This window comes from Leptodactylus fuscus, chromosome 8 (assembly GCF_031893055.1).
Source record: "Leptodactylus fuscus isolate aLepFus1 chromosome 8, aLepFus1.hap2, whole genome shotgun sequence".
Taxonomy (NCBI): domain Eukaryota; kingdom Metazoa; phylum Chordata; class Amphibia; order Anura; family Leptodactylidae; genus Leptodactylus; species Leptodactylus fuscus.
The window spans coordinates 80,871,292-80,891,121 of record NC_134272.1 but is presented as its reverse complement, the minus strand read 5'-3'; the positions used below and the strand labels follow the sequence as shown (position 1 = coordinate 80,891,121).

Sequence of the window (19,830 nt, the reverse complement as noted above, 5' to 3'; positions counted from 1 at the left end):
CTATTGACTTACAACATAGAAGAGCGAGTTATGGATGTTGAACTTACATTGTTCATGATCAGTGCATTGCTCTTGGCCAAGACCAAATTCATTGAGTCCGGCGAAGTTGTAAATTTAAATTTGTCTGGGTGCTGGCGGTATTTCTTCTCGCTGATAATATCCATGGCTTTCTTGTTTTTCTCTGCTTCTTGAGATCCTAATGGAACCCATCCTACACCCTTCATAAATTCATTGTAATCCGCCTTGTAGGCATTCTAGAAAACCAGAGAAGAGCTAGCATGTTATTATCCGTGTCTACAGACACTTATCCTATTGCAGATGTTGCTACAAATTCCTTGAAAACTTACGTCACTCTGGATCTCATACACCTTCCTTGCTTGGATAAATGGAGTCTGGTCAGGCAGACAAGTCCAGTTGTGTAGAAGTCGTTTGTAGTCAATGTCGCTGACAAGGGTCTGGCATTTCTTGGCCAACAATATTCCCAGCATATCTACTGGTGTATTGAACTTGGTCCTCCATTTTTCATATTCTTTTTTGTATTCTCTATCACTCTGGATCTTGGCCACATGCATGGCCCATACAGATTTAGGATCATCCTGTAGACTGCGGAAGCCAACGTGGTGGCCTTGTTGCTTACGGTATCCGATTTTGTATTTGTACTGGAGAAGAGAGTATTGGAAAGTCAACCATCAAATGTCCCTTTATATATAGCCTTTGCTATGGCATGTCTTAATATAAAACCAAACATTTAGAATGCTTAAAGAAGTCAGCTACATTAATCATGATGAGGTATACGGTGAGTGTACTTACATCACTAGCAATATCTCGAGATGCTTTGGCGGCTTTAATAGAAATAGCATCAGGTCTGAGATCATAGCCTTTCTTAATTGTCTCTTGCCATCCAGATTTGTACAGTTTCTGCAATAAAGGACAAATGTCATGATTATTAATATGAACAAAATAAATGCAATTAGAGATGAGCGAGTAGTATTCGATGGAATACTACGGTATTCAAAATATTCGTACTCGATTGAATACTACTAGTTATTCGCAGTAAATATTCGATTCAGATTCAAATTAGAAATATTCGATTCAGAGCCAGCGTTGATTGGCCAAATGCTATAGCATTCAGCAAATCAACGCTGGTTCTGCAGCAGGCTCGTCCTTGCTAGTCAGGAGAGCTGGTAGCTTGCTGTTACGAGGGAGCTTACTTTTTCTCATAGGAATGAATAGACCAGCTTGATTGGCCAGTGTACAGCATTCGGCCAATCAACGCTGGTTCTGCCGGAGGCTCGTCTGTGAGGAGGCGGAGTCTAAGATCGGATCGGATCGGATTACTTACGTCACTAAAAGTGATCTTGTTCTGTTTGGCCTGCAGAATATCAGGGGTGTCTGGCATCACGTGGATCTTCGTCTTATCCTTCTCCCATGCATCAATGTATAAGTGCTAGATAGAAAACCATAGGAATCAATGCATAGGGTCAATATAACGTAATAATACACATAATATAATCATGTGACCAATCACCAAACAAATCACAAACAAAAAATAAAATTTACTATTATTTCTTCAGGTATTTACCTTGTTCATGACAACCGCGTTCTGCTTGGCTAATTCCAAGTCCATAGAATCCATATTTTTAGTAAAACCATACTTGCTTGGGTGCTGGCGATACTTGGCGTCGCTGGCGATCTCGGATGCTTTCTTGGTCTTCTCCACATCCAATGATCCCAATGGGCTCCAGCCCATACCCTTGTACCATGTCTTGTAGTCCTGTCTGTATTCATTCTGCAAAGAGAACGGATGGATTTATTTATATGTTTATTAATGGACACTTTGCCCCTAATTTAAAAAACCATACATTTATAAAAAGGTATTGAAAACCGTCCTAAGAATAGTGAACAAATTATATAATGTGACATGTACAAGATCACTAAAAAGTGTTTGTTCGCTTACGGACAAGTGGTCATGAAGGGGTTGAAAGGGTTAACTCCCACAATATTATCATAAAAGTGAAGAGTGTAAATGACTCACGTCACTCTGGATTTGGTTCATGTTCTTGGCGAGCTGTACTTGCATTGCGTCTGGCAGGAGGATGTACTTGTGGATCAGATTCTTGTAATGGGCATTGGAGGCCACGGCCTGAGCCTCTTTGGCTGCCATGATACTGAACGTGGTGACAGGAGTGTGGTATTTGGTCTTAGTTTTCTCATAGTTTTTCTTGTACTCCCGATCACTCTGCATCTTGGCAACATTCATGTAGTGGACAAGTTTGGGGTCATCTTGTAGGTTACGGAATCCGACCATCTTTCCTCTGTCGTTTTCATAAGCTTTCTTGTACTTGTACTGAAAAGATGGGAAAAGTGTTTAATTAGGAATCACAACCAAATAAAGATTTCACAGAACGGATGTAGATTTAAGGTTTGGAGAGAAGCTGAGCTGTGTGATATATAGGGTTATATGATAGAGGAGAGAAGCTGAGCTGTGTGATATATAGGGTTATATGATAGAGGAGAGAAGCTGAGCTCTGTGATATATAGGGTTATATGATAGAGGGGAGAAGCTGAGTTCTGTGATATATAGGGTTATATAATAGAGGAGAGAAGCTGAGCTCTGTGATATATAGGGTTATATGATAGAGGAGAGAAGCTGAGTTCTGTGATATATAGGGTTATATAATAGAGGAGAGAAGCTGAGCTCTGTGATATATAGGGTTATATGATAGAGGAGAGAAGCTGAGCGCTGGGATATATAAGGTTATATGATAGAGGAGAGAAGCTGAGCTCTGATATATAGGGTTATATGATAGAGGAGAGAAGCTGAGCGCTGTGATATATAAGGTTATATGATAGAGGAGAGAAGCTGAGCTCTGTGATATATAGGGTTATATGATAGAGGAGAGAAGCTGAACTCTGTGATATATAGAGTTATATGATAGAGGAGAGAAGCTGAGCTCTGTGATATATAGGGTTATATGCTAGAGGAGAGAAGCTGAGCTCTGTGATATATAGGGTTATATGATAGAGGAGAGAAGCTGAGCTCTGTGATATATAGGGTTATATGATAGAGGAGAGAAGCTGAGCTCTGTGATATATAGGGTTATATGATAGAGGAGAGAAGCTGAGCTCTGTGATATATAGGGTTATATGATAGAGGAGAGAAGCTGAGCTCTGTGATATATAGGGTTATATGATAGAGGAGAGAAGCTGAGCTCTGTGATATATAGGGTTATATGATAGAGGAGAGAAGCTGAGCTCTGTGATATATAGGGTTATATGATAGAGGAGAGAAGCTGAGCTCTGTGATATATAGGGTTATATGATAGAGGAGAGAAGCTGAGCTCTGTGATATATAGGGTTATATGATAGAGAAGAGAAGCTGAGCTCTGTGATATATAGGGTTATATGATAGAGGAGAGAAACTGAGCTCTGTGATATATAGGGTTATATGATAGAGGAGAGAAGCTGAGCTCTGTGATATATAGGGTTATATAATTTGGAGCATAATTTGTGGGTACATGCTGACAGGACTCCTAGGAAAGACAGTAAGAGTCCTGTTGACCTTGCCCAGACACAGTGATTGACAGCTCTCCCTGTATCAGTGTGTACACAAAATGATGTCAATCACTGTGTGGTTCAGAATTCAGTGGGTATGGAGCTCTGAATATCAGGAGAGTCCATTCATTTTGGGTCACAGGAGACCGTGTAGCCGCAGTAAACTTAACAGAAGGCACTTACATCACTAGCAATGTCCCTGGATGCCTTGGCAGCTTTGATGGAGATGGCATCCCCTTTGAGATCATAGCCTTTCTTCTTAGACTCTTCCAGGGCTTGTCTGTATTGTTTCTGGAAAATAATAATAATTATAATAATAATAATAATAATAATAATAATAAAGTATAAATATAAATAAATAAAATGAATGATAAATATATATAAAATATAAAAATTAAATAAACGATATAAATTTAATGGTATAGTTCATGGTAAAGACATATTAAGTGTAATAAAAAAAATCTCTGCAGATCAATCTTATTACCATTTACTTGTAATACGATTTCACATATTTTAGTCTTAATATACTGACCTCGCTTATATTGAAAGCATTTGCCTTTGCCAGAAGGAATTCAGGTGTATCGGGCATGACGTGAATGGTCTTTTTATCCTTCTCCCAGGCTTCTTTGTACAGGTGCTAAAAACAGAATAAGAATACATTTCACTCCATCTCTATCGCTCTGTTCTTAGATCAGACGCTATTTGCTTCTTAGGTTGGATCCCATTTTGCTGCCTCAAATGAGAGACTGAGCTGCAATACCAAGCACAGCCACTACACAATGTATGGTGCTGTGCTTGGTAAACAGTGAAGAGGCCGCAGCAATCAACATCATAGGCCCCCAAAAAACCCTAAGGCCGGGGCCCCACGGGACGTAAACGCCGTGATTTGCCCGCAGCGGAGACGCTGCGGGAAAAAAAGCAGCGCAGACACGCTGCAATTTGCAAAGCCATTGCAGCTTTGCAAATTGCAGCATGTCAATTATATCTACGGAAACGCCGGCGGCTTTCCCGTAGATATAATGGGAAGAGAAAGTCCACAGAGGAAAACTGTGAGCTTTCTCTTGCAGCAAGTGGCATTTAAAACGTCCCAAACCCTTGGTATGTACCCAAAAATAGGGTAACATATAATAAATCCCCTCCAACTCTTTTCTTTGACTTACCTTATTCATGATTTGGGCATTACTCTTTGCTAAGACCATTTCCATAGAGTCTGGCAAACTGGTGAACTTCAGGGTATCGGGGTGCTGGCGGTATTTCTTCTCACTGACAATGTCCATGGCCTTCTTATTCTTCTCGGCTTCCTGGGATCCATAGGGCACCCATCCTACGCCTCTGACAAAGTCGTTATAGTCGGCCTTGTAAACATTCTAGAAATAAAGGAGCCAGATATATTATTTATCATATACCTTACACATGACTGCTTTAGCCATAGGGATAATGGGTGGCGTGGCCCTATGACAGAGTGGGGCCCTCCCCAGCCATCCCAGATCCAGCACGACAGTCCCACATTTTGTATGCTGTCCCAGACAGCGGGTCCTGTTTTCATCTCTATCTATTGCTATGGGGACATTTAAGTGGGTGAGGGGGTCACTGAAAGGGCATTATATTGTGTGGGGGCCACTGAGGGTTCTTTTTACTGTGTGATGGGCCACAGAGGAGGCATTATGTTGTACGGGGGCCAGTAAGAAAGCATTAAACTGCAATAGGACCATAGAGCGGGGATATTAGACTATGAGGGGGCCACTAAAGGGAATTATACTATGGGGGAACCTCTAAGGGGGTATTATACTTTGTGCAGTCACTTAGTGGACATTATAATGAGTAGGGTGACTGAGAGGACATTAAACTAAGTGAGGCCACCAAGGGGACATCATACTGTCTTGAGCCACTTAGGAGACCGTATAATGTTTGGTTGGAACTAAGGAGGCATCATTGAGTGGAATAGATGCAAAGGCACTAATACTGTGTAGGGCCACTTAGGAGCACTAATACTGTGTAGGGACACTTAGGAGCACAAGTACCGTGTAGGGCCACTTAGGAGCACTAATACTGTGTAGGGACACTTAGGAGCACTAATACTGTGTAGGGACACTTAGGAGCACGAATACTGTGTAGGGCCACTTAGGAGCACTAATACCGTGTAGGGCCACTTAGGAGCACTAATACCGTGTAGGGCCACTTAGGAGTACTAATACTGTGTAGGGCCACTTAGGAACACTAATACTGTGTAGGGCCACTTAGGAGCACTAATACTGTGTAGGGCCACTTAGGAGCACTAATACCGTGTAGGGCCACTTAGGAGCACGAATACTGTGTAGGGCCACTTAGGAGCACTAATACCGTGTAGGGCCACTTAGGAGCACTAATACCGTGTAGGGCCACTTAGGAGTACTAATACTGTGTAGGGCCACTTAGGAGCACTAATACTGTGTAGGGCCACTTAGGAGCACTAATACCGTGTAGGGCCACTTAGGAGTACTAATACTGTGTAGGGCCACTTAGGAGCACTAATACTGTGTAGGGCCACTTAGGAGCACTAATACTGTGTAGGGCCACTTAGGAGCACTAATACCGTGTAAGGCCACTTAGGAGCACTAATACTGTGTAGGGCCACTTAGGAGCACTAATACTGTGTAGGGCCACTTAGGAGCACTAACTACCTGTAGGTGTCACTAAAGACACCTGCATTGACCTGAATGTTCCGTCTGCCCCTTGAACCCATCTCTGTTGCCCAATAACTTACATCGCTCTGTATCTGCATTCTGTTCCTGGCCAGCTCGAGGTTCATGGCGTCAGGCAGCAGGCTGTAGTGGTGGATGAGGTGCTTGTAATTGGTATTGGTGGCAACATTTTGTGCCAGTTTTGCGGCGGTGACGCTGAACATGTCCACAGGGGTGTGGAATTTAGTCTTAGACTTCTCATAGCCTTTCTTATATTCCCGGTCAGACTGCATCTTGGCCACATTCATGAAATGCACCAATTTGGGGTCATCCTGGAGGCTTCGGAATCCGATGTGCTTCCCTCTAGTCTGCTCATAGGCTTTCTTGTATTTATACTGTGAAGGACAGCCAGAGATACAGGATCAGTAATGGAGTCATGAAATATATACAGTATGTCTTGTGCGTTTATGGTGCGTTTTATGTATTCGGGTCACTTTTTTGGAAAACCACCGAGTGCAATGAAATCTATTATATTGTATGTATGGGAAGGAGCTTACATCACTGGCAATGTCTCGTGAAGCTCTCGCTGCCTTTATGGATATAGCGTCCGGCTTCAAGTCATATCCCTTCTTCTTAGAATCTTCCCAGGATTGTCTGTACAGTTTCTGAAAGGGAAAAACGTTTCAAGGTCATCATACATGGATTTAAGATACTTAGTGGTTTCTGGGACTATTACACCTTTGTAGATCTGTGAATAAGTCTCCTCCTTCCAATATCTGAAGATTTGTCATTGTAAAGTATTATAATGTAACTTACATTGCTCATGTTTATCTGGTTAGCTTTAGACAGGATTATTTCTGGAGTGTCCGGCATCACATGGATCTTGGTCTTGTCTTTATTCCAGGCATCTGTGTAGAGTTTCTGGAAGAACAGAGACGGGTGTTATAGAACATGGTAACAGAAGATTCTGCAGACATCTCTAGTCCATGTGTCTCGATAACAATTTGTATATATTCTTATTATCTGTAATATAATCTTCCTGTAGGTGTTGTGAAACTCTTTGGTGGTTGCAGCTGCAGCTTCGCTCTCCCTCCCTGTGTTTTTGGGAAATTCCGTGGAATGAGAGGAAGTAGACATTGGGGCCATGTGTTTGGCTCAGATAGGTGTGTATGATTGGGCATAAGAAGAAACTCAACATTAGCCCGCCCATTCATAAGTTTACAAGAACTGGACATGACGTTAAAGGGGATGTCCCAAACTTGACACTTATCACCATACAAATGCATATGAGACCCCAAATCTCCAGTGTTACCTTATTCATTGTCAGCGCGTTTGCTTTTGCCAGCACTTGATCCATTGCATCATTTGGAATGCTAAATTTCCATTGATCTGGATTTTGCTTGTACTTCTTGTCACTGAGAATGTCTTTGGCTTTTTTGGCTTTTTCAACATCCAAGGATCCAATTGGGACCCAGCCGACTCCTTTCAGCCAGTTGTTGAAGTCCGTCTTGTACTGGTTCTGTAATAGGAGGTGAAGATAATAACCATTTCATTGGACGAATATCGTACAATATCTATAATGCATTATATACTATCAAATATTATAAAATAGATCCCACCAGGGACTAATATGGCCATTTAACATTAACTAGCGGATCACCCAAATATGTATTGTGAGGCCTACACTTATAACCCAATAGGCTCTTTAATACTACAACGTATGACTATATAGTTATATTGTAATGGAGCCCACTTCATGCAACTCCTTAAAGGAATTGTCCACTTTCAAGGGTCCCCTGAAAGTATGCTGATCTCAGGTTGTCTTGCTGCTGGGACCCAGTATGTCCTTGTAGGCTGTAGCTGCAGAACTGGGGGGCTAGTTTATTATTGTCAATGAGTGCTGTCTACACTGCAATGGGAGCCGCCATGATATCTAGAGGATCAGCTCAGGAGGACTAAGGTATCATCCTAACCCTGATGGTAATGTTTCAGCCCTAGATACAGGAGAAATCAGCAAAAAAGGGACAGTAAAATGCCCCCCAAAGGTCTATTATGACCCTATCAGGGGCACAATGTCTATAAAAAGAAATTAGTTAACAACAAATAATGGCACCATGTCTAAGGCTCTAGCCCTATCCCTGACAACATAGCAATATGTGTTACCTATGTAAAAATTATAGAGGGAAAACTATATCAAAATAATTTTTAAGCAGCCATAGTATAAATGGCGCCCGGTCGACCACATATCATTGGTCAGTATACCATAACTAGTACTTGGCCCCTCCGTCATGGGTGTCCAGGATCTTGGTACCAGATGGTAATAGGGAGCAACTACTTACATCACTCTGGATCTCCATCCTTTTCCTAGACAGCTCCAGGGGCATGGCGTCAGGCAGGAGCGTGTAATTGTGGATGAGCTGCTTGTAGTTTATGTTGGAGGAGACTTCTTGAGCTTTCTTGGCTGCCGTGATGTTAAACATATCCAGGGGTGTGTGATACTTGGTCTTGCTCTTCTCATAGTCTTTCTTGTACTCGCGTTCAGACTGGATTTTGGCGACGTGCATGTAATGGACCAGTTTGGGATCATCCTGAAGACTGCGGAATCCCACGTGCTGTCCTCTGGCTTTTTGATAGGCTTCTTTATATTTAAACTAGCGCCCCATGTGGAAAGAGAAGTTACCAAGGTCACCTTAGATTTCACCCATGAAACGTACAACACACAATATGGACAATGTATGATACTCACGTCACTTGCAATGTTTCTTGATGCCTTGGCTGCCTTGACAGATATGGCATCGGGTTTGAGGTCGTATCCTTTAGCCAGGTGCTTGATCCAGGCCGCTTTGTAGTTAGACTAAATTAGGAGACAGCAACAAAAAGTTACCAAAATTGTCGGCCGAGGTTATGCCCTTGCCTCTGATTTAAAGGTGTTATAAACTCGAAAACTATGTATCCCCCATCCATAAGATTGGCAATAAATTGTCCACCTCCTAGACCCCATTCATCTCCAAAATAGGGGTTTAGAATGTAGTAGTGGACACAGAATGGACGTTCCCGCTCCATTCATTGGCAAGAAATAGCCGATTATTCTACATATGCTATCTCGGTTGAAATGAATGGAGTGGGTCGGGCATTCTGCATCCACCACTATATTCTGAAGAAGAGTAAACCACCATTGTTCTCGGGATCATAAAAAACTTAAAACTTTTTAAGGATTTGCTCATCTTTCCCTTCATTTTACTAAGTGGTTGGGGTCTCAGCACCAAGGCTACCATCAAAACTTCCAACAGTTCACCATGACATGTCAATTTTTTTTTAAATAATAGTTATTCTCTATACCTTTTCTCACTAGGTACACTACAGTATTTAACTGCTGCTACTAACACGCTCAAGGGTCATACTCACCTCGCTTATGTTTTGGGCATTGACTCTTGCTTGGATGAAGTTGGGATCATCTGGATTCAAGTGATACTTGTGTATTATTTTCTCACCAGCTGCTTTGTATGAAGCCTAAAAAAAGACACAAAAATATAAAACAGGTGACATCTTGTACTGTACAATGAGACCTGTCCATACGATGACCACTTTGAGAAGACCACCATTGATCTAGACTAGAATTTTTGTGTATTCATATGCTTCTTTGAGCAGAACACTCTAAGGCTAAGGCCCCACGGGCCGTGAAGGCAGCGCTAAAGTGCGGGAAGAACCGCTGCGTGAACGCACTGCGGTGTTTCCCGCAGCGCTTTGAAGAGAAAGTTCACAGAGTTTTCCTCCATGGACTTTCTCTTACCGGAAAAGCCGTCGGCGTTTCCGTAGATATAATTGACATGCTGCGATTTTCAAAACTGCAATGGTTTTGGAAATCTCAGCGTGTACGCACTGCGATTTCTTCCACAAAGTGGGGATGGGATTCGCATGAATCCCATCCACTTTGCAAGTACTGTATAACGCCGTGATTTTTCCCGGCAAATCGCAGTGTTTCCGGCCCGTGGGGCCCCAGCCTTAAGGAGAATAGTTTTAATGCATGTTCGGGTGGTCAACTCTAGGGTGATATCTATAGGGGGTACAGAGAGAACATATTTTATGTTCCCTGCTTTTTTGTAGGCCACATTTAAAATATTAGAAATGGTGGCTTATTACAAATTGTGCATTGGGTTTGGAAGCTATAAGTTACTTTTCTGGTCATCCCAAAAAGACTCACTAGAAACCAGTAAGAATTGAAGACTAGAATACTTACATCACTTCTCTGTTTAGTATTGTTTTGAGCCAAAGTGATATCCATAGAATCTGGGATACTGGTGAACTTCAATTTGTCAGGGTGTTGTCTATACTTCTTCTCGCTTAGGGCATCTCCTGCTTTCTTCACTTTCTCTACTTCCAAAGAACCCAAAGGACTCCAGCCAACACCCTTAAACCAGCTGTTGTAATCCTCCTTGTAGACATTCTGGAGTAGAAACCAGAGAAATGATCAGCCATTATAATATGAAGACCTAGATAAGACCTTGAGAACTTCTTGAAGACCATACTCACATCACTCTGGATCTGCATCCTGTTCTTTGACAACTCCACACTCATGGCATCTGGCAGGAAGGTGTAATGATGGATTGGCTGCTTGTAATTGATATTGGTGGCCACTTCCTGGGACTTCTTGGCTGCTGTGATGCTGACCATGTCTAGAGGTGTATGATACTTGGTCTTGCTGGTTTCATAGTTCTTCTTGTATTCCCGATCTGACTGCATCTTGGCCACAGCCATAAAGTGCACTAGTTTAGGATCGTCCTGCAGGCTTCTAAAGCCAATGTGGTGACCCCTGGCCTTCTCATAAGCTTGCTTGTATTTGTACTAAAAGAACAAAATATTTAGAGATAATATTGAGTGTCACATATACAACCATGAACGGAAATTACCATTCTAAAAATGTGACACTGGGTTCACATTAGGGTTCAGGTTTCCATTCTTCGGGTCCACTTGGGTACCTGAAAAATGGAAACCCTACAGACTATAATGGGGTTCACCGGGTATCTAGCAAAGAAAAGGACTTTTCTCTCCCCATATTTTTTTTCAGCGGAATGGAACGCTAGTGTGAGCTCATCCATATTTGGACAAATCCATTTTTGTTAGAAGGGACCCCTGATATAAGGGTTTCCTTCTGCTGGGATTTCTAATGGTCAACTCAGATGTCTGTGATGGAACGTGTAGCAAGTGGTCAACACTTCTGCAGCGCCACCGCAGGGGAAACTGAGCATTACACGGTTTACATTGAAATAAATGGACAGCATGGCCGTAAGACGATGACCTTCCTCTACCAACACTTAAACAATTGCTCATAACTTCTAGCCCGTTTTTTGTTTATCATGATTGCACTAATACTTACATCACTGGCAATATTCCTAGAAGACTTAGCGGCAACAATAGGAATTGCATCCCCCATAACATGGTGTCCTTTAGCGATTCTTTTCTGCCAATCATATTTGTAGTAGCTCTGAAAGACAAAATATCACATCAAAAATGTGCAAAAATGTGAAGTCTAGTCGGTCACACTAGAGCGGTCACTTCCAATGACTTGTCCGTGTATTCTCTGAAGGTCACACAATGACTTACGTCGCTAACATTAGTTGCGTTGTACTTGGCCTGGATAAACTGCGGTGCGTCAGGAGGGAGGTGATACGTGTGCAGAGTCTTCTCTCCTGAAGATCTATACAATTTCTAGGAAGAAAAAACAAAACAGCAAGAAGTAAAGCTTCAAAAGCAGAACACAAAAGTAAAAAAATAAGGGAAATTCCTTTTAAAGAGGACCATTCAGCGTGTGTGAAAAACCCATTGACATCCATCATCAGATCGGCACTATCATCCTGAGCATTTTGGGGTTTTGCTCATCCAAATCTGTTCAGCCATAGACTACTCAGAACGCTGCAGAATTGTATTATCTAACTATATGATCTGTAATAAAAAGCTGGGAATTTTGTAGCCTGTACCGGAAAAATCACTATAAAAATATATTAGAAAATGTATCTGAAAAGATTATTGTAGCTCAAAATATAAAGTAGTGTTAAAAGTCGGACATTGTGTAGCTTCACTTATGCCTTCAACATCCTGAAAAGCAAACATCGAGCATCGGTTACTCACATCGCTGAGCTGGAGGGCATTGGTCTTAGCCTGGACCATGACCGGTGTGTCGGCAACACTAGTAAATTTGATAGTATCTGGGTGTTGTCTATATTTCTTTTCATTTAAGGCTTCTCCAGCTTTCTTGGCCTTCTCAACATCAAGAGACCCAAGGGGTATCCATCCTGTGCCCTTCAGCCAGCCAAGGTCTGACTTGTAGAGGTTCTACAGAAAAGAAAAAATGTTGATATTGCAGCCATCGTAGGATTAGGGTAAACCCATGACATTGATGTACTTAGATTCTCTGAGGAACTCACATCGCTTTGTATCTCCATCATCTTCTTCGATAATTCTACACTCATTGCATCTGGGAGATAGGTGTAGTGATGGATTGGTTGCTTATAATGGATGCCGCTGGCAATTTCCTGAGCCTTCTTGGCGGCCACCACATTGACCATGTCTAGTGGAGTGTTGTACTTGGTCTTGCTCTTTTCATAGTCTTTCTTATATACTCGATCAGATTGCATCTTAGCCACGTTCATGTAGAGTACTAGTTTGGGGTCATCTTGAAGGCTTCGGAAGCCAACAAGCTTGCCTTTCTGTTCTTCATAAGATTTCTTATATTGTACCTGTGACCATAATTCAACATTTAGAAAATTAGCACTAGTTAGAGTTGAAAGTGACAACGTACAATAGATAAGATGCTAAACCCGTAAACACATTGGTCTCCTGCTTCACTGGCTTTGGACAATCCCTCACTTTCAGAAGCGTCTCGACAATAAGTTGATTGGAAAGTGAACCCATCTTGAGACCCACAGTGATAGTTATAATCTCTAGGGAAACTTTGCAGTAAATGTTCAATTTCCCTACAGCACCACCACAGGGGAAATTAAGTATTACACGATGTCCAATTATATCAATAGACGGACTGTGTAATGCACGACAGAACAGGTCCTCTAAAAAAATCAGTCACTCTTTGGGGCTGCACTCCTGTCTGGCCAAGGCATAAGGATTCTGAACTTGGGGGCCCCCCTCTATTGTCTCAAAATTTGTAATAGGATGTATGAAAATGAGTTTCCTCAGTTGGACACCCTCTTTAAAGGGGTGATCTCATCTTAGCTGTTCCACAAAGTGGCTGTTGACAGTACAACCAGGGAGGATATAAAGAACTGACCAAATATACTTCCAAGAGGGAAGGCAATGCAGATGTTTTTGCCCCTTTTCCACCCTTAGAATATTCAACATATTTTCGTTGAGTGGTAAAGACCTGCTGCACTGATCAGGCCCCCAACATCTTCTTATCTCCTGATAACTTGTAGATTAAAGTGAGACCACTGCCCCTTCTTTATGTACTCAGCAACCCCTGGTCTGCACCGGATAAGGACAAAACTCTTATTGGTTCCCCTTGTGGAGATCTATCCTGTGTAGAGATTATTTCACGTCATGCTCCATGGAGAAGATCAAAGAGCAGAAATTGTGTCTCTAGTGCCATCTATTACCCTGTAAATCAACGTCTGACCCATTAAAGGTCCCTGAGACAAGACTAGGAATATTATCCGAGATACCCAGAAAATAAAGCACCAAGACCACTTACATCACTGGCCGCCTTCCTTGCAGCTTTAGCAGCCCTGATTGGGATGGCATCAACTTTGAGGTCATATCCTTTAGCCTTTAATTCTTCTAATCCTTGTTTGTAGTAATTCTGAAAGAAATTTAAAAAAAATTTACCTATTGGAGAAATGAAGATCCAAAACAACGGATTAGTTAGGTCTAGAAGCGGAGGTCCTTACATCACTGAGGTTATAAGCGTTCACTCTGGCTTGTATGAATTCTGGCACATCAGCAGGTAAAGAGTACTTGTGAATGACCTTCTCACCTTCTGCTTTATAAAGAATCTACAAAAAAAAGGAAAAATATTATAAAATATTTACATAAAAATATAAAACTTTATTTAGAGTCCTAGCGGAACACAAAATCCCGGAGATACTTACGTCACTCCTCTGTTTCTGGTTGAGTTTAGCTTGAACCAGAACAGGGTCGTCTTCTACAGAAGTGAATTTAATAGTATCTGGATGCTGGCGGTATTTTCTCTGGAAAAAAAAAATCATAATTTTGCTAAATTTAGTTATTCAGTTCATGATAATGGACATATACACACAGTACATATGGAAAATACTCATGGAATACATCTTCAGTGGTTTAAAACCTGGTTGTGATGTAGAGCTACTAATCAAAAACTAGTCTGTCTGTCCTGTTCTCTTCAGGGGTGGAGCTTCCCTGTCCTGTTCTCTTCAGGGGTGGAGCCTTTCTGCTTTATTCACTTTATAGGTGAAATTTCCCTGTTCTGTTTTCTTCATGGGTGGAGCAGCTGTCCTGTTCTCTTTAGGGGTGCAGCCTCTCTGCTCTATTTTCTTTAGAGGTGAGGCTTCCCTGTTTCATTTTCTTCATGGGTGGAGCTTCCCTGACTTCTATTCGTTATGGGTGGAGTTTCCTGTCTCGTTCTCTTCAGGGGTGGAGCCTCTTTGCCCTATTCTCTTTATAGTTGGAGGTTCCATATCCTTTTCTCTTAATGGGAGAGTCTACCTACCACATTCTCTTTATAGGTGAAGCTTCCATGTTCTGTTTTTTTCATGGATGGAGCGACACTGTCCTATTCTCTTTATAGGTGGATGATAAACAATGTCTCACTTAAACTCACCTAAACCCTTTCCAAATCTAGGCTGCCACCAGTGGTGGTCAAGTTTATGGAAAGAGCATAACACAGTGAGCTAACTTGTGACATGAAACATTGCAACTGACTGAGTTACTGTTTCCATTAGAGATGAGCGAACAGTGTTCTATCGAACTCATGTTCGATCGGATATTAGGCTGTTCGGCATGTTCGAATCGAATCGAACACCGCGTGGTAAAGTGCGCCATTACTCGATTCCCCTCCCACCTTCCCTGGCGCCTTTTTTGCTCCAATAACAGCGCAGGGTAGGTGGGACAGGAACTACGACACCGGTGACGTTGAGAAAAGTAGGCAAAACCCATTGGCTGCCGAAAACATGTGACCTCTAATTTAAAAGAACAGCGCCGCCCAGGTTCGCGTCATTCTGAGCTTGCAATTCACCGAGGACGGAGGTTTCCGTCCAGCTAGCTAGGGCTTAGATTCTGGGTAGGCAGGGACAGGCTAGGATAGGAAGGAGAAGACAACCAACAGCTCTTATAAGAGCTAAATTCCAGGGAGAAGCTTGTCAGTGTAACGTGGCACTGACGGGCTCAATCGCCGCAACCCAGCTTTCCCAGGATCCTGAATGGAATACACTGTCAGTGTATTCCCGTATACCCGATATATACCCCGATACCCGTTCCAACGGTGTGCCCCCCCACCTTCACCCCAGAAATACCCTGCAAGTCCCCTAGCAATAGAATTGGGGCTATATACACCCACAATTTTTACTACTGGTATACAGTGCCATTGTCTGACTGGGAATTCAAAGAATATATTAGGGTTATAAATACCCTCATTTCTTGCTACTGCCATATAGTGCCAGTTTCTGACTGGTAATTCAAAGAATATATTGGGGTTACGTGCACCCACAATTTTTACTACTGGTATACAGTGCCATTGTCTGACTGGGAATTCAAAGAATATATTGGGGTTATAAATACCCTCATTTCTTGCTACTGCCATATAGTGCCAGTGTCTGACTGGGAATTCAAAGAATATATTGGGGTTACGTGCACCCACAATTTTTACTACTGGTATACAGTGCCATTGTCTGACTGGGAATTCAAAGAATATATTGGGAATACAAATACCCTCATTTCTTGCTACTGCCATATAGTGCCAGTTTCTGACTGGGAATTCAAAGAATATATTGGGGTTACGTGCACCCACAATTTTTACTACTGGTATACAGTGCCATTGTCTGACTGGGAATTCAAAGAATATATTGGGAATACAAATACCCTCATTTCTTGCTACTGCCATATAGTGCCAGTGTCTGACTGGGAATTCAAAGAATATATTGGGGTTACGTGCACCCACAATTTTTACTACTGGTATACAGTGCCATTGTCTGACTGGGAATTCAAAGAATATATTGGGAATACAAATACCCTCATTTCTTGCTACTGCCATATAGTGCCAGTTTCTGACTGGTAATTCAAAGAATATATTGGGGTTACGTGCACCCACAACTTTTACTACTGGTATACAGTGCCATTGTCTGACTGGGAATTCAAAGAATATATTGGGGTAATAAATACCCTCATTTCTTGCTACTGCCATATAGTGCCAGTTTCTGACTGGGAATTCAAAGAATATATTGGGGTTACGTGCACCCACAATTTTTACTACTGGTATACAGTGCCATTGTCTGACTGGGAATTCAAAGAATATATTGGGAATACAAATACCCTCATTTCTTGCTACTGGCATATAGTGCCAGTGTCTGACTGGGAATTCAAAGAATATATTGGGGTTACGTGCACCCACAATTTTTACTACTGGTATACAGTGCCATTGTCTGACTGGGAATTCAAAGAATATATTGGGAATACAAATACCCTCATTTCTTGCTACTGCCATATAGTGCCAGTGTCTGACTGGGAATTCAAAGAATATATTGGGGTTACGTGCACCCACAATTTTTACTACTGGTATACAGTGCCATTGTCTGACTGGGAATTCAAAGAATATATTGGGGTTATAAATACCCTCATTTCTTGCTACTGCCATATAGTGCCAGTTTCTGACTGGTAATTCAAAGAATATATTGTGGTTACGTGCACCCACAATTTTTACTACTGGTATACAGTGCCATTGTCTGACTGGGAATTCAAAGAATATATTGGGAATACAAATACCCTCATTTCTTGCTACTGCCATATAGTGCCAGTTTCTGACTGGGAATTCAAAGAATATATTGGGGTTACGTGCACCCACAATTTTTACTACTGGTATACAGTGCCATTGTCTGACTGGGAATTCAAAGAATATATTGGGAATACAAATACCCTCATTTCTTGCTACTGCCATATAGTGCCAGTGTCTGACTGGGAATTCAAAGAATATATTGGGGTTACGTGCACCCACAATTTTTACTACTGGTATACAGTGCCATTGTCTGACTGGGAATTCAAAGAATATATTGGGAATACAAATACCCTCATTTCTTGCTACTGCCATATAGTGCCAGTTTCTGACTGGTAATTCAAAGAATATATTGGGGTTACGTGCACCCACAATTTTTACTACTGGTATACAGTGCCATTGTCTGACTGGGAATTCAAAGAATATATTGGGAATACAAATACCCTCATTTCTTGCTACTGCCATATAGTGCCAGTTTCTGACTGGTAATTCAAAGAATATATTGGGGTTACGTGCACCCACAACTTTTACTACTGGTATACAGTGCCATTGTCTGACTGGGAATTCAAAGAATATATTGGGGTAATAAATACCCTCATTTCTTGCTACTGCCATATAGTGCCAGTTTCTGACTGGGAATTCAAAGAATATATTGGGGTTACGTGCACCCACAATTTTTACTACTGGTATACAGTGCCATTGTCTGACTGGGAATTCAAAGAATATATTGGGAATACAAATACCCTCATTTCTTGCTACTGCCATATAGTGCCAGTGTCTGACTGGGAATTCAAAGAATATATTGGGGTTACGTGCACCCACAATTTTTACTACTGGTATACAGTGCCATTGTCTGACTGGGAATTCAAAGAATATATTGGGAATACAAATACCCTCATTTCTTGCTACTGCCATATAGTGCCAGTGTCTGACTGGGAATTCAAAGAATATATTGGGGTTACGTGCACCCACAATTTTTACTACTGGTATACAGTGCCATTGTCTGACTGGGAATTCAAAGAATATATTGGGGTTATAAATACCCTCATTTCTTGCTACTGCCATATAGTGCCAGTTTCTGACTGGTAATTCAAAGAATATATTGGGGTTACGTGCACCCACAATTTTTACTACTGGTATACAGTGCCATTGTCTGACTGGGAATTCAAAGAATATATTGGGAATACAAATACCCTCATTTCTTGCTACTGCCATATAGTGCCAGTTTCTGACTGGTAATTCAAAGAATATATTGTGGTTACGTGCACCCACAATTTTTACTACTGGTATACAGTGCCATTGTCTGACTGGGAATTCAAAGAATATATTGGGAATACAAATACCCTCATTTCTTGCTACTGCCATATAGTGCCAGTTTCTGACTGGTAATTCAAAGAATATATTGTGGTTACGTGCACCCACAATTTTTACTACTGGTATACAGTGCCATTGTCTGACTGGGAATTCAAAGAATATATTGGGAATACAAATACCCTCATTTCTTGCTACTGCCATATAGTGCCAGTTTCTGACTGGTAATTCAAAGAATATATTGTGGTTACGTGCACCCACAATTTTTACTACTGGTATACAGTGCCATTGTCTGACTGGGAATTCAAAGAATATATTGGGGTTATAAATACCCTCATTTCTTGCTACTGCCATATAGTGCCAGTTTCTGACTGGGAATTCAAAGAATATATTGGGGTTACGTGCACCCACAATTTTTACTACTGGTATACAGTGCCATTGTCTGACTGGGAATTCAAAGAATATATTGGGGTTATAAATACCCTCATTTCTTGCTACTGCCATATAGTGCCAGTGTCTGACTGGGAATTCAAAGAATATATTGGGGTTACGTGCACCCACAATTTTTACTACTGGTATACAGTGCCAATTTCTAACTAGGAATTCAAAATGCGCAAGGCTCCCGGAAAGGGACGTGGACGAGGCCGTGGGCGAGGTCGGGGGAATGGTTCTGGGGAGCAAGGTAGCAGTGAAGCCACAGGGCGTCCCGTGCCTACTCCTGTGGGGCAGCAAGCATTGCGCCACTCCACAGTGCCAGGGTTGCTTGCCACATTAACTAAACTGCAGGGTACAAACCTTAGTAGGCCCGAGAACCAGGAACAGGTCTTGCAATGGCTGTCAGAGAACGCTTACAGCACATTGTCCAGCAGCCAGTCAGACTCTGCCTCCTCTCCTCCTATTACCCAACAGTCTTGTCTTCCTTCCTCCCAAAATTCCGAAGCTTTACAGAACAATAACCCAAACTGTCCCTGCTCCCCAGAGCTGTTCTCCGCTCCTTTCATTGTCCCTCAACCTGCCTCTCCACGTCACGATTCCACGAACCTAACAGAGGAGCATCTGTGTCCAGATGCTCAAACACTAGAGTCTCCTCCATCTCCGTTCGATTTGGTGGTGGATGACCAGCAACCCACCCTCATCGACGATGATGTGACGCAGTTGTCGTCAGGGCATCCAGTTGACCGGCGCATTGTGCGGGAGGAGGAGATGAGACAGGAGTTGGAAGAGGAAGTGGTGGATGATGAGGACACTGACCCGACCTGGACAGGGGGGATGTCAAGCGGGGAAAGTAGTGTGGATGTTGAGGCAGGTGCAGCACCAAAAAGGGTAGCTAGAGGCAGA

The 19,830-nt window shown here is 42.1% G+C and overlaps 1 protein-coding gene across 17 annotated transcripts in view; it reads right to left on the bottom strand.

Annotated features, from left to right (window-relative positions):
• Positions 1 to 19,830, bottom strand: part of NEB (nebulin) — a 122,172-nt gene that overhangs the window by 65,285 nt on the left and 37,057 nt on the right. For 16 of the 17 annotated variants that reach the window (XM_075284427.1, XM_075284410.1, XM_075284415.1 and 13 more), the window contains 25 exons: positions 14,312 to 14,410; positions 14,111 to 14,215; positions 13,915 to 14,022; positions 12,638 to 12,949; positions 12,342 to 12,545; positions 11,817 to 11,921; positions 11,590 to 11,697; positions 10,746 to 11,057; positions 10,453 to 10,659; positions 9,621 to 9,725; positions 8,962 to 9,069; positions 8,555 to 8,866; positions 7,528 to 7,734; positions 7,032 to 7,136; positions 6,773 to 6,880; positions 6,299 to 6,610; positions 4,716 to 4,922; positions 4,088 to 4,192; positions 3,739 to 3,846; positions 2,036 to 2,347; positions 1,583 to 1,789; positions 1,343 to 1,447; positions 811 to 918; positions 348 to 659; positions 48 to 254 (listed from right to left, as the gene is read on the bottom strand). In XM_075284427.1, the coding sequence (XP_075140528.1) occupies positions 48 to 254; positions 348 to 659; positions 811 to 918; positions 1,343 to 1,447; positions 1,583 to 1,789; positions 2,036 to 2,347; positions 3,739 to 3,846; positions 4,088 to 4,192; positions 4,716 to 4,922; positions 6,299 to 6,610; positions 6,773 to 6,880; positions 7,032 to 7,136; positions 7,528 to 7,734; positions 8,555 to 8,866; positions 8,962 to 9,069; positions 9,621 to 9,725; positions 10,453 to 10,659; positions 10,746 to 11,057; positions 11,590 to 11,697; positions 11,817 to 11,921; positions 12,342 to 12,545; positions 12,638 to 12,949; positions 13,915 to 14,022; positions 14,111 to 14,215; positions 14,312 to 14,410 (4,488 nt within the window). The remainder of the gene's footprint in view (positions 1 to 47; positions 255 to 347; positions 660 to 810; positions 919 to 1,342; positions 1,448 to 1,582; positions 1,790 to 2,035; positions 2,348 to 3,738; positions 3,847 to 4,087; positions 4,193 to 4,715; positions 4,923 to 6,298; positions 6,611 to 6,772; positions 6,881 to 7,031; positions 7,137 to 7,527; positions 7,735 to 8,554; positions 8,867 to 8,961; positions 9,070 to 9,620; positions 9,726 to 10,452; positions 10,660 to 10,745; positions 11,058 to 11,589; positions 11,698 to 11,816; positions 11,922 to 12,341; positions 12,546 to 12,637; positions 12,950 to 13,914; positions 14,023 to 14,110; positions 14,216 to 14,311; positions 14,411 to 19,830) is intronic. The other variant, XM_075284426.1, reaches the window with a different exon arrangement.